Below are 15,669 nucleotides of genomic sequence, written 5' to 3'. Positions count from 1 at the left end.
ATGAAAAAAGCGTATGGGAAATGTGGTTAAAAATCTTTTAAAGCTTTCCTCATAATTTCCACAATTACTGGAACAGGGTAGATATGACGTTCAGGAGATGCATGATGGAAGAAAATGCATTAAAGCTGTCAGTGCCCAATACCATTATGTCTGGGTTGCTGCCACAGACCCAACCACTCATACGTCTCCTCGCGATTGCACTAGCGCAGGGTTTGCTAAAACCTGGCATCAGACAGAAGTGTGCTGGGGATGTGCTTCTCACTGACAGCAGGTGAGCACATCAGTAGGGAAACAGGCAGGTACCAGCAGCACCACACTGACAGCGGGCTCAACTGAGCCAAGTGCGATTCCTGCACCAGAATTTTGAGCCACAGGCACTGAATTCAGTGCTGTAGTGAATAACCCAACTTCTCCATGTAAAATCTTATGGCCTCTGTGACAGGCAGTCAGACAAGTGTATAAAAATACCTTCAAAACCACTCAGCCCAGATCTCCTCTTCATTTTATGTGAGGAACTTGCATCTGACCCAGACACTGGTAACGCACAGTAGCAACCCTCACACACGGAGGCGATTTACTGCTTTTCCAACAACTTGAAACCATATTCTCACATGATAATTTGAGCCACAAATCACCAGAGTGAACAGAAGGCACAGCACTGACACCTCAGTAATTCGTCTGACATGGTATTACTGTGGAAAACCAGGATTAACATTTACCTTGTCTGCTTAGTCAGACTTACACACTGCACGGCTCGCGCCAGAAGGAAGGATGGGTTTGCTGAGACGGGACCGGATGCATCGGCTCTGCCTCTCCTTTAACCAACTTTGGTTACATTTTGACCTTTCTACCACTAAAACTAGCTGCAGTATCTTGAAGTTTATATGAAGGAAAACGCATCACCCTTCCAGCAGCAGAACTGGTCAGAGGGAGACGGATTCACAGTTGTTTTCAGAAATTTTCCATAAATTTATTACTATTTTTTTAATTGTAAATGAAGACTAGGTGTCATTTTTCACCTGCCAGGGTCAAAGCGCCCCATATTGACTTGGCTGCAGGGAGAAAGGTTCCAGGTGCTGGTTTTCAGGGCTGGACCCCATCTGAGCATGCGACATGTCCCCAAGATGCAGCCACAGGGCAGTGCAGAGCCACAGTTTGCTGCCGCCACCCTGGAACCAGTCCTCCGCACCTCAGGCCTGAACATGCAGCCATCACTCACTAAATTAGCCCTAATGAGATTTATTCATATAAGTAAACACTGCCCATGTGACTGTTTCAGAATCAGGCCTTGAGCACTGTAGCTGTCCACATCCACACGTATGCACTCAGACACACTCTTGCAAACATATTAAAGAGTTTAATATTTTAAAAAATCACTTTTCTGTGTTTCTAAGTATTTATTAGTAACCAGTAAAGACACCGGTTAAAGAATTAAGCTACCACAATATTCACAAGTATAAACTTCAAAATCTGGCATCAAGGTTAGTCAAACATCTGAATAGCTCTGACTTGTTTGGCATAACTAGCCATCCCACTGGATGGGTCAAGCAACGAAAGAAAGATAACATCCCAGAAACATCTGAGTTTGCCTTGTATCCAAGAACAGCACTTGGAATTTGAGATCGATTGCTGCAACCCAGGCAGAAAATGCCAGTTGGACCCCCCTGGTGCATAGGAAGAAAGAGGAAAGCCAGCACACGCTTCACTTGCCTTTGCACCATCCCCTGTTGTCTACTTGTGAGCAAGAAGGGACAAGTGACAAGCTGACAGCTGCATCTGCATGCTTGAAAAATTATCTCAGCTAAAGTCAGGGTGACTTCTTGGCAGAGCCTTTCACGTTGTAACTTGTATTTTGTAGAGTGGGATTTTTTCTTTCCCCTTTTTTTCTTGGTACTAGAGACTATTAACTGCAAGAGTCAGCTAAACTGTCAACTACAGAAATAAATCTGCTGACTAGTATATTAAAACACATTTATCCATTCACTGTACCTATCACTGGAAAACTGCTCTGCTCCCTGACGTCAGATACGGTTGGGATTTTTTTAGTCTTCAAATGTTGTAGCCAATCCCTACTTCTGTAAATACCTACAAACCATGTTCCTAAGTCAGAACTACAAACACTGTCCCACAAGTAGCTTTTCAAAATTTCACCTAAAACCAGACTGTATTACAATATACATTTGTCTTGTAGAAGCAATTTTTTTAAAATAACCCGTTACTTTATAGGTCACATTGCACTTTAATAATCAAAGTATGTACTCTATCACTGCTTTCTGTTTTAAAAAACCCTTCTATTTCATAGCTGATAAATTACTGCATATAATTTTTATTTACTTCATATTTTGAATTTGTTTTTTTCAGTTGAGCCGAGACAGCTAAGACCAACAGCTGTGGGTGTCAGAAGACCTGAATACCTGACCCAGCATTACTGCATCCGAGCAAATCACTTCAGGTTAGATCCAGTCAAGAACTTATATCTAGAGACATGACACAACCTAAATTTCATGTATGCGCCTCCTAAATTCAGAGTCCAAGTGGGTATCTATGCTCTGCCTACAGCACATGAGCACATAGTGAGGCACCTCAGGATAAAGCCAACTGAGGAAGAACCTGAGGTGCCTTACACCCTCGTCTTTGCCACACCAGTAATGACCAAAGCTGGGTCCAATGCTGCAGGCATCTCTTCTCAAGAGGGGCAGGAGAACGTAACAGGGATTTTAACATCTTTACTTTCTGAGGACGATGTGCTTTTCATCCAATAGCTGCCTAAAATAAAGTGCTGCAAGTTAAAGTATTTTTCATAGATACAAATTTAAGTTCTTTAAGGATGAGATGAGCACAGGCTAAATCCCCACCTTCATAACAATGTGCTCTGAAGGCTAGGCAAAAAGGTTCCGTCTGAAACATAACAGCCACGAGTTACACTTTGTTTGGGACCGGTGGTATTGTTACGTACCGAGACATGCTCTGAGCGCATGTACCAGACTGGGACCTCTTCAAAGGGTGCAGCTGCCTTTCTGCCTGCTTGCAGCACTGTAGTAAGACATGGATAAGACCAGGGTAATTCTGGACTACGAAGTTAACCAGGGAATTTCAGGGAGGTAACTTCTCAAGATAAAGAGCTTACTGAGGATGATTATGCCTGGGACCATAATTAAAACAAACGCCCTAGTTCAAAGGTCTCTTTGGTTAGTAAAACTAACTAAAATTACTGCCTTTTGCTCTGTGCTTTATGAGTCAGTTGCTCATATGTAAACGGGATAAGAATGCACAGTTCACTGTGTGTGGATGAAACAGGCTGTATAAAAGCAGAGCTGTATAAAGGCAATCTTGTTTTTGACAAATATCTCATGCTAAATATGACTTCAAAAAGAGCAGCTCAAATTTAATCCCAACGCAGCATCTATTTTTGTCCCTGGATCTAAATATGAGGCAGACAGCTTGCCTCTACCACTTTATATTCTTCCCAAAAATTCATTCAGCTTGGATCAAATCCCATTTCCCTTAAATGTATAAATCCCCATATCATCTGCAGGCCTTGACTATCACAGAAAGTGCCTCTGTATCAAAGCTTTAAAATATGTTGTAAAGCCATAGCAATGATGCACTTGTGTAACAACTGAACTGTAACCAATGCTGACTGCAAAGCAAGTTCATGAACTTTAGCTGTGATATATCCAGTGCACTGTTTTGTTCTGACTCCTAGTTTAAAGGGTCAGGAATTTCAACAGATGCAGTACCATGCCAGTCCAGCTGAAAAAACTTCTGCTCAACAGATTGATCTAGATGCCCTGGCTAATACCAGCCTTGCCAATCTAGCTACCTTCCCTATTATTCTCCTCTCTTCCCCCAAAATGTAATTTTATATCACCATTTCTAGATCTTTATTTTTAACAGTATATATAGAAAAGCATGAAGCAAGCCTGGAGACAGTGAACACTGGTACCCAACACTTCTTCCACAAGCAAGTGCCATATGGAAGCGGCAAATTTTTAACCCACCAGCAAAACTGAATTATTTACTGCAAGGCCTTCTTATTTGGTGAGTAACAAGAAAGGTCTGTGAGACTTTTGCAAGACACTTATGCGTGCTTCCTCTTCTGAATAAGCAGCCAAGCACAGCTACACAGGTAGCTTTTAATGACAGATGCTGTGTGAATTTTCCCAGAAACAAAGGTGTCTTGGGCTCCATGAGATGAAGGTAATGCTAACTGTGGGCTGTTGGACTCTGTGATGGGAAAAGTCTGTTGAATGAATACTTCAAAGAAGTCCTACTGAAAGCCACCAAATGTATTTGTTAGGTCTATTCCCTCCAACACGTAAGTGTTCGCTCTCTTGTTGGGAAGGGTGTCCTCACGTGGTTTACTGGATGCCCAGCCAGGCTGGGAAGCTCACGCTTCCAGACCAGCTTCTCCAAGCTGCTTCAGGGCTCAGCTATACAGGTACTTGATGCAGCACAAGTATGGAGCGTGAAATGCAACATTAACGTAAAGCAAGTATGCAGTTACACTTTTCCAAGGGTCCAAATCAGATGCAAGTCTTTAAGAAGGATCCAAACTAAAAGGAACTCTACAATGTGAAAATACCTTTAACAGGGTTAAGTCAATATAAACATGCTGATAGTTCCTTTCTTTCTCTTCTTGAAGCTTTTAACAACATGTAATCCCACCCTCAATTTCCCAGGTAATCTGCATGATTTAGCCATACAAAAAACCTTTCTAATGGCACCAAAATGCAACAGCCATGACAAATTATATTTGTTAACAAGCTGTCACTAGGGAGTGCTCAAAGTAATTAACACCGTTTGTCTTGAGTTAATTTACATTTCTGCAAGTGTGTTACACGACTACATTTAGTGGTGACAAGATGTCTTAGGTTTAACAGTTTATTTGCTTCCTTTTGCATGTTTGATGCTGGCATTAAAATCATTCTCCCTGCTTCCCCACTTTTTCTATAGCATTTTTATGGATATTTAGACAACTGAACACAGCTAATATAAAAATATGAAGGGAGTTTTTATTGCTTTTTTTCTCCTAGGACACCTCATGTTAAAGCTATCTAAAATGCTGCAAACAAGCATGTATAACACCCTAATCTAAGAGAGGAAGGAGGAAGAAAAGCAAAAAGGGAAATAACTGAACGTCTGACATTCCTTGTGATGGAAGTTGCTGTACCTAGCATTGAAACAACTACACCACAGATGGTAACAGTTTAAATTTCTTTTCTCCACTAAAGGCACAGATCTGAAACAGGGTGAGGTTTGATAATCTGTCAGCTAGATCTTCCTACTGATTCCGACTTGTATCATAAAACACTAAGAAAACACACTAATCTGGTTTAAGAAAAAAAATATCATTAGTATTATTTTGAACCAAATTTTTGCCTTCCTTTAACCCTTTCACTTACCACAGATATCAGTGTAATCAATCTACATATAACCACCCTGTATGTTTTTACACTAAGCACTGCTCTACGTAACTAAACCTAAAAATAGGGAATCTAAATGCTTCCAAGTAACACAATTTTTCAGCACAAGAGCAGCTTTCAAACATGTGCAGTGCAGACTCCCGGTCAAATTCTGTTTAGTTTCATTTGAATATTTGCTTTTTAAAATTCCTTATTAGAAAAGGCAGTTGGAGTACAGGAACTTGGCCAAAACCACCAACAGATGTACTGTGAATTAAATCACAAGCAGTAAAAAGGGCAGGATACATGGGCAGAGTCTCTAGTACTAACTTGACTACTAAAACTAAAATAATGAGAAATGAGTTGATTTCTATTTTTTGATTTTACAGCTCCAAGACCTTTCCAGAACATATGGTCTACCCCTAGACTTTAATGGTCTTCTGCTTCATTAAAGTTTCCAGTTGGTAGGAAGCTCACATCTTGACATCTCTCTGAACCTGAACCAGACCTGTTGTTAACATGAAGTGGTTCTCCCCCTATTTTGCAACTCTTTAATGAAACATAAGATTATTTTAAGTCCATAATCTTCTCAGCAGGATTATTGACTAGTAGGGCTGACCCTAATATTGCTCATCCGAACAGTGATCTGGCAGATGCACTGCGAAAACAAAGGCTAAACACATACCTGTCTGGAGGGTCTTACAGCAAGACATAATAGAGGCTTTATGAGTAACTACTTAAATCCGGTTTTATTTGACAATGCTAACCAGATGTCTTCTGGAAAACAAATCAAGTGTTTCAATCACTGCTGCTTAAATACATTCCTTGAATTTGGCCAACAAAGCTAAACAGAAGCTACAGTCAGCCAAATCCAGCTCTTCTGAAGATGAGATAATAAATGAATCATCGCAGACACTGGAACAACGAGCCCCATATTATGCACATAGCTTGAATCAACAGCCCGGGGGGGGCGGGGAAGGCACAAAAGTACAGCAGTTGTGCAGGAAGTCTCCGCAGCTTTAGTCTGAAAAGGAGTATGAGAGTCAGCATATGGACTGTCCCCACTATTTACAGCTACACCTCCCTCAGTACTTACCTGACACCTTGTTAACCACTGGAAAGGACAGCCAGCCCAGGCAGTACTCAGTAGTGTGTGACAAGACATTGCCTCTCACCTTCAACTTTGTGCAGAGTGTCCACAGACCCTTCAGGAGCTGGCTATCTCCTGACAGCCTAATATAATTTCAGTCTTGCTGTATTTGCCCTTTAACATTAACACGGTTATTTCATCCCTTCCCATTATGCCTGCTGTTTCCCAACTCTTGGACAAGTGACAACTCGCAACAGTGAAGCCTGTCCTCCCCCATTTTCTTTTTTCTTTTTTTACATCAAAAGTGCTCTGCAGTGCTAATTGCAGGAACTGGAAGGTAACTGCCCCTTGGAAATCTGGCTATACATGCCCTGCTCTGGTCCCCATCACTGTAACTGACTTACACCCACATTTGAGGGAGAACATATAGAAATAAAACATTTTTTCCTCTTCCTTCACTTCCTCATAGTTCGCAAGACTATCCAAGGCCAGTGCATTCCAGATTACTTTAGGCTTTCCTTTTAGGACACTGGACCTACTACACCTATGAACACTCCGCTAATGCTGCAAACCCATCCAGAAGGTAGACAGGCACACTTGGGACACACTCCAACCAGCTAAGCAAAGCAACACCTACAACAGTGCTGTGTCTCCTCCCCACCTTCACGCTTCATGCCTTATTGCTTGTCATTTTTAGATTATAGTACAGCTAGCAAAATGAGTCTCAAGTTACTTTTCTTACTAAATATTTGCATCATTGCTATATACTACTGCTGTGGTATCTGTGTTCCCAGCTGAAGACCACTGTAGTCGGGGGATTTCTTCAGACAATGGTCCTTTAAACACAACCGTGCTGCAGAGCAACAAGCTAGATCTGTCAGTGCACCAGGTCAGGGACAGGGCTGTGTTACGGTGCTACCCTCTTCACCCTGGGTGAACACTCACTCAACCTCTTGGCACCATGGAGCAAAAGGCAGTACGGAACACTGTGGCACTTGCTCCTTTAGCACAAATAACGGTCTGCCTTAAAAAGAAAAAGAACCAGTGCCATGCTGAACTACATTAAACTCGTAGCTTTGCTACTGTCCAGACCAGACTCTCAGAGCTGGTCCAGCCACTCAGTAGACCCTGGCAACATGAGACTAAACAAGTCAGTCCTTCAGCCTTAGAGCAGAGCACACAGTGCAAGGGAATAGGACTGATCTGAGGATCCTGATTCCATGCACAGCCTCAGCTCTTCCCTCTCATCTGTCTTCTTTATCACCTATTTTCACAACTCCATAGAAGGCAACAGTCACACAAGACTCCTCAAGGATGTTTCGTTTCTATCTGAATGTCTGTATGCCTGGAAACACCTTCCCTAAAGTGACCATGAAAATATGAGGAAGAGGCCACTTCAGACAGGCTCTCAGCAAAGGCCAGTTTGAGCAGCTTGCCCTCAGGGTAAGGAAACAGGTGCCTTGGATGGCACATGTTACCCCATCTGCCCCACCAGGCACTCCAAGGTGCTCCACCTGGCTCCTTCCCCAAGGAAAAGGAGAGCCTGTTTTGCCCGATGCAATCAAAACCTTAAAAAAAAAAAAAAGGGGGGGGGGGGGGGGGAATCTTTTATAATAAGTTACATAAAGCAAATTCAGCCGATGTGGCCAATATTTGGGTATCAGGATTAAGGTACTTGGCTTCTCATAGTACACAACCCCTGGATTTGATGGAAAGCAGCCGTAACACCCACGGTTTGCCTGGCTAAAAGCTGTATTTGAAGCAGCAGATGTTGATGGTAATGGCATAATGTTAGAAGATACATCTGTGGAGCTAATAAAAAAAGCTTAATCCCACCTTAAAGGAATCAAAGATTAGATTAAAATGTAAGTGCATCACAAACTCCAGCTTCTAGATGCTTCATTTTCTAATTCAGATTACTGGACAATACTGCTTTTTAGAACTTCATGTGGCAACTGAGCACTTGCACACCTAAAGAAGGATAAATAGCTTTACCTCTGTTATGAACAAATTTGAATGCAAGATCTTACCATTTATACCTGAAAGTAGCTTCATAATGGAAAACCACAGTACTTCCCCTTGATTTCAAATGGGTAAAAGGCTAGTTCATAGGTAAAAAAACCTTCAAAAAATCTTCCCATGCAACACTTAACATCACATGCTGCATCTACTTCCACAATGTGATAAGCAGAAGACATTTTAATATATAATATACAAAGTTAAAAAAAGTAATGAAAATATCTCTTATTCCTCCAAACACAACACTGCTTCTAGTCAAGGTATGCAGAGAATACAATACTTGATTTCTCTCAAGACAGGTTAGATATTTTCACTAGATTTTTTTAGCTAGAACCATGTGTCAAAAATTTGCTGCTAAAATTGTACCAGAATAAATAGGTTTGGCCTTGCATTGTCTTAAAAGCTAGCCAGCATTTCACCTGTTTAGTATTAGATGGGTGAAAACTCCTTGATAGAAAGGAGTATCTTACTTGAATATATAAAATCTTTCAAAATAATTCAATATCTTTACAGGTGGTCTCTATGACTGTTGTGCTCTACATGTGAATTACTATTTGTCACCTAAGTTTTATACTTACTTTTCCATTCACTGAGGGCGCAACGAATGCAGTAACAAATTAATAGTCTGCAATCAAGTTGCTATGTACCAGCAATTTCAGATCTCATAAGCTGAACAAGAACAGGACTGGAAAACTTACAGATGTATTTTAATGCTCTGAACTATAGCTACTAGTTTAGCCCTGACCACATTATGAGGTTTGAGGGGACCACAAGAGGTTCTCTTTCCCTTCCCAACTTCCTCTAAAGGTAGAATTAAACATACAAAAACAATTTATAGGTGCTGTTTCTCTCACCTATACTTAAAATGATTTCATAGCCTCCAAAATGTATTTCAGTGCTTCAGTATCTTTACTGCAAGGAAGTTTCCCCTATTACCAAACATAAGTATTTCTCCACTGCTATACATGTCCACTACTTCATCTCCAACTTACCACAAAGAAAAAAATAATTTTGCTTTTGTTCTACTCCTTTCCAGTTTGTGCAAACACTTTCTGGAGAACAGGGGGATTCACACCACTGTTTCCTGCACAGAGTACAGCACACCTTGTCATCCAACACTGTTCATTCCCCACCATCCATGCAGCAGGTTGCGTCCCATACAGACGTTCTCCTGCCCCATGCTTCACCTCAACCAATGAATGTGAAATACCAAAAAGATGTCAAAATGCAAGCTTCATCATGAGGCCAAGAAATGCAGAATTAAAGAATGATAGCCCAATGGTGCTTCTTATGAGAATACTTTTCTTCAAGGTCTTCTGTGCTGTAATCACAAAGCACTGTTTTTACTTCCTACCTGTTAAGAAGCTTTGGGAAACGTGTCTTTTCCAAAGCAATGGGTGGAAAAGCCATTCAGCAGCTGTCACAAATGTGTCACAATTACAACAGCACTTGTCCACTAAATGAAACTCAGTGTTAGCTACAGAACTGTTAACCCAATCCTCCAAATGTCCACTGGCATCTTCCTGATTTCACAGCGCTTGTGAAGCAGCAGCAGAGTAAAACAGATAAATCTTCAGTCAGTGCCTCTCTAACTACTCAAAGCCCCTACAGGCAAGAATGAAATTACTGAAAATGGTGTTACATTCATGCTGTAGCTACTCAGGACAGCTACAGGCCAGAGCAAGGAGTTACTTTAAAACTACTCTTAAGAGAATAAACATGGCCCAGGGAAAGAGGCTGTGGTAAAATAAGTAAATAAATAAACAGCAGAGTTTTGTTAACTATGTCAGCAGCTTGAGGTCTGGTGAAGGCACTACAGTTCCTTCTCTCTCTCAGTTACCACCCTGAAAGCATGAAACTGAAATTCACTTCACTACCAAGCAGTCCTACATCATGTGCACAAGCCAGTTTATTTAATACAAATGGTTAACTGGTAATTTGTATTAGTACTGAATAGCTTTTGTTTTATAAAGAGCAGCAGCTCTAGACAAAAATCCCAGCAGATCAAAATGACTTCAATTGTGTAATCTGGAGGAAGTTTCACACAAATGTATCAGATATAAATTCACTAATACAGAAGATGAAACTGCAGTAGATACATTTATGATAGAACACAAGAAAATCAGAGCGGCATTTTAGCCTATGCATTTTTTTATAATAGTCTCAGAGAACAGAAAAATAGAAGAATGAGTAAAAGTTTACGAAAAGCTAACCAAAAGCAGTATTCTTTTTAATCTAAAGCACGCACATATTTTTCTTTTGTAATGAACTGGGAAGTGTACCTGCAAAGGAACAGTAAACATTTCAAGGCTAAAGGGCTGCACAAATGTATTATCCAGTAGTAAGTATAGGGGACACACAGGCTATCTGCTGAGCCATGCATGTGCTTTAATAACACCGGCTGCCAAGACTCCCCTATTAAATCATAACAAAAAGCATCTAGTAAGAGATGGTGAAAATCAATTACCTGCAGAAATGTCAAGAGAAATAAAACATGGCAGCCAAACACTTATCTATTCAGGCATACAAAATGAAGTTTTCTGCACATTTAAAAAGAAGAAATGTCATGTTAAACAAACAAAAATTTCAATGTTCTTTTAAATCAGGTTAACTCTGCCAGGTATCAAGTACCTGTGGTTCCTGCTGAAACAAAGAGACTTGAAACGAGTTGGTTCTTTGCAGGGTAACCCTCTTTGTTAAATAGCTGATGTAAAGAAAAATCTAAGTTAACCATTTCCTGAACACAGAAGTTAAGCTGTAATTTTAAACTTCTGGCTCAGGGAGAGATGTTCTGTTCTGCAGTCCTCCCCTCTGGCTGCCTGTCTCTGACCTCATGGCTGCACTAACAGAACACACTGCCTCCCATGCCAGACCATACGGGTACAGCCAATGAAGGTACTAAGGGTAAAAGAGGTCCTTAAAAATATGCTACACCCTTCTGAAGAAAGCACTTCCATTACTGAAAGGGCCCCTGTGACTGCCCTGTTCCCTGTTTCCCATCTCTGCTCTCAGTGCCTTTTCTGATCTCTCACAATTAGCCACATCCCTGCAAATGACCCTGTACACCAACAACAGACATCACCAAATAAAACACCTCTGATGTGGTACTTGCACTAAAGTGTACATGGAGTAACTCAGGACTTACTGAAATTGAAGGTACCGTTATGGAAACATTCCAAAGACTAAATGGAAATGGCCAAAACACACAAGGTTTTCCCCTTTTCCATTCTAGAGTGCTCTGCCAGGTAACACATTTCCTTGTCTCCTGATAGCAAAAGCATTTTTGCCCTATCCCTACGTTTGAGGGGGTAAATACCACTGATGTTCCTGATGTGCTGCAGGCAGAAAAACAAATAAACTTCCTCCAAAGCCTGCAATTTGAATACGTTTGCAAAGACTGTGGCAAAAACTACTGTCCCAGACACATTTGTGTCAGCAGCAGGATCTTACCTCTCAGTACTGACTTGAGGTTCAGCTTGGCTTGTCGGTGCAGGTCCTCCACACAAGGTGGTCTAGAAGACGGCAGGAAGACATTTTCCTGCTGGTGCCATGGAGCAGTGTAGTGCACAGTCCATCTACTCTCTTCATCGAGGTTGGAAACAGCTGCAGCAAAACAACAGTAAGAAAATTAAATGTTATTCTAGATAGCTGTGTCATGAAACTCCACACACAAGTTTGATGTGCACCATCTTAAAAAAGATTGCTTGCCACTGTAGTTCCATCAAAACACTCCCTAGAACCTCACTTCCATGACAGTTAAAAACACTTCTCTTATTTATAATCTCAATTTATGTTATGTAGGAAACACCTTTCCCTCTTCCCATGTTTATACTTGCTGTTGTATTTACTCTGAACTTGCAACTCTTGTTTTCCGTCCTCTAGCTCCCAAGTCTTCACGAACAAGATAAATGTCCTGTCCCCTGATCCTGCCAGGTGCTGTGCATTGCAGGATAGTTCCCTTTTGCTCAGAGGTGACCCTGGGAATATGACAGTCGCCATGAGAGACTACAACAGGTTCATTTGTGTCAGGAAATAACCTTCTCTGACCTCACGCTCACTCAAACCAGGAACAAAGATTCCAGTGAAGCTGACAAATTAACTACTTTCCATTACTCTAAGTGGAAAGACTATTTGGACAACAGCAATTCCGTGGGCAAGCAGTGCTCAGTGCACAACAGTACTGAAGAGGGACTGCTCTGGCCACCTCTTCTCAGCCAATACACACGTGAAAATAAAATACAGACCTTGCTCAAGTTCAAAGTTCCTACAGACAATCTAATAATGAATCAGCCAAAGCACATATTGCTAAGATTCATTTATCCTTTATGCTTCCCAGGAGACAGCCATTACCTTTTGTTTAAAGTTCATCATCAATAAAAACTTCTGCAGTTGAATGGCATTATCCCTCCACCCTGTAAACAGGAAAAGGGCAGTTGGGGGTCATATGTTGTGATCCCCCAGGCACCCTTTGGCCTCTAGCCAGCGTGCTGCACATCCTCGATTTTAGCTCTCCAAAGCAGAAAAAGGCACTGCAGCTGTGCTGCCTCCCAAGCACCTGCCCGCCAGCTCTGCACCTTCCCTGTGCTTTCCTTGCTGCCTGGGCACTGCTTGCTGCTGCGCTGCCTGTAGCATCACTTCGTGAAGCTTGTCTGATGCCTCTGTGATAGCAGAAGAGGTGTGTAAACTGAGAAGCAAAATGAAGGCAACAGCCTCCTGTCATCTGAAAAATGACTTTCCCTAACACCACTGTGCATCTGCCAGAATCACTTCAGATGGAAGTAATCGGTACTCGTTAAAGAAAATAAGCTATGCCCTTTCATTTCAAAACCTGTCTACAGCCTAATGCTCAATGCCTGTTTTGCCCCTAAAAAACTTGGGGCGGGGCGTTCTTAACTCCCTTTCTTCAATTTTTTTAGATTAGTATCAGACCTCGAAAAAGGTTTTTGAAGACTTTTGACTGGTCTCTTCATCTCTGAGGTGCCTTGGTCCTGCATCCTCTCCTCTCTTTTAGGCATACTGGCTGACAGAGTCTGTGCCTGCGCTTCTCATCCTTGCTAACCAGAGGTCAAACCTAAATCACGACAAACTGACAAGTCACCACCTACCTGGTCACAACATCAATCACTCCAGTATTACATAAAAAGTGACAGGTATGGTCAATGACCTGCCTGAAAAGCGCCCCTCGCCATTCCCTAGCTGAGTAGGGGGTGGGGGAGGAAGAGGAGGAGGGCAACACCAGCTGCCAAGCCCCCTGTCCACTGTAGTCCCAAAATACCAAAATTAAAGTTTCCTGCTCAGAGCGATGATCATCAAAACCAGTCGACACACATTTCCCAAGTACTCTCTCTAGTGCAACTTGTCTATCTTAATGAATTAAATGAAGAATCGGGATTTTAAAAGCCATTCTGAAACTACGGCATCTTTAAAAAACAACACTTGGCTCAGAACAAGCTTTATATAGATATATCTGAGATACAAGCCCACAGCTACCCATGCACTTGCTGAGCAGCTGCAGCAGCAGGGACAGAAACCGGACCGGGCTGGGAGGGTGCCCCAGCACCCAGCGGGACAACTGTGCCGGGCAGCAGGTGACACCAGCACCCTCTGCCTTGTCACCGGGCTGCTCGCTTCACACAGGGAAGTCCGGCTCCTTCAAAACCACTGCGAGGAAGGACTTCAAAAGCAACCCAGTATCCCAAAGCAGAGGTCCAAAAGCACCTCACAAGGCTGCCTCTGCACACTACAACATATCGAGTGGCTAAGAGAGTGAGATAAACTTCGGACGAGGCTTCAGGAAAGCAGGAGCAAAGCCGAAGGGAATCACACTTTCCTGCAGGACTGGGTTGCCTCCCGGAAGATCAGCGAGCACGCACAACTACTTACTCTTTCTCTTGAAAAGTTTCATGAGAGATTTAAGCTTTGTGTTGATGAAAACCACCATTTTCAAGGTGCTGAACTGCGATCCCGGAGTTCAAATCCCATAGAAAGGAGGAGCTGCGGGAAGGTGACTGTTTTCCAGACTTATCCTGTTCCAACTCCGCACACCAAACCTCTCTTCTTCAGGCTTCTTTCTCCCCTCCTCCTTTCTTTCCTGATACCACTTTATATCTGTCTAATCTTCCTGATGCACGAGATCATTTACAGTTCTTTAGCCTGAATTTCCCCTCCTCAAAGGCAACCTTGTGGGCTGAAAACAGCCAGCTTCAACATGCAAAACAGGAGGAGATGGGGGAAAAAAAAGTTAATTGTTATGCACGTTTGCACGGGAACAAAAATCGAGCTTTCTTGCTAGCCATGCATATTTCCTCCGTTGTGCTCCGCATCCTTTCCACCGCCCTCCAAGGCTGGCTCCTCCGGGAAGCCCGGCTCCTGCGGGCGGCGCGGGGTGCAGGTGCCGCCCGCCCCCCGCCGCGCCGCCGCCGAGCAGGGGGCGATGCCCGCACCTTCCCCCGCCCTCCGGCCACAGCCGCTGCCCTCCAGCCTCCTTCCAGTTGCAAATGAGAGTTGCATTTTCGTGCAAATCAGGATGCCCTGCTTTCCCAGCGCTCCCATCCTTCCCCCTCTTCTCCCGCCCCCCGCCCCCTTTTTTTTTTATTTTTACCCTCTCGCTCCCACTTTATTAAGAGCCAAAAGAGCCACGCTGTGAACGCGCAGCCTCGGCCCTGCAGCGCCTCGCCTCCCAGCCCCACTGCTCCCCACTGCCTGTGACATCGGACCACTAATTTTACATATTGAATTTCATTCAGTAATACTCCTAATTTATTCTTGTTAGCGTCATCTCAGACCAGATACATGGAAAACAAAATCGAGTTATTTCTGGCTAATAGAGAACCTGTTACTCATCAAATGAAACATGTGCACTGAGATGAAATAGCCCAGCTTTCTGAGATGCACATTATATCCTCACGTCTTAAAAAAAAAAAAAATACTGTACAGAGGTTCACAGTCATCCTTCCTAGGAATGCACGGCAGTTTTGCAGAAGTTAAAGAGAAAACGCTAAGCACCAAATGAATGTGCTCCGCAGGGCATGCCCTTTGCACAATGTTCAGGCTCAAGAAGCAAGCCCTCCCTCACAAAGCAGGCTTAGGAAGCCCTCTCGGGTTAACAATGAGAAGGATTTTTTTTCCTCAGGAAAAAGAAAAATGCCAGCAGCA

The 15,669-nt window shown here is 42.7% G+C and overlaps 1 protein-coding gene across 1 annotated transcript in view; it reads right to left on the bottom strand.

The window, feature by feature from the left end:
- The window catches only part of NHSL1 (NHS like 1), a 182,152-nt gene that overhangs the window by 37,294 nt on the left and 129,189 nt on the right, over nt 1-15,669 (bottom strand). Inside the window, 1 exon segment of the mRNA XM_080390103.1 lies at nt 11,965-12,117. Within this exon segment, the coding sequence (XP_080246229.1) occupies nt 11,965-12,117 (153 nt within the window).

Source organism: Falco punctatus (assembly GCF_963210335.1).
Source record: "Falco punctatus genome assembly, chromosome: 5".
Classification (NCBI taxonomy): Eukaryota; Metazoa; Chordata; class Aves; order Falconiformes; family Falconidae; genus Falco; species Falco punctatus.
This window is presented reverse-complemented; position numbering and strand designations above follow the sequence as displayed.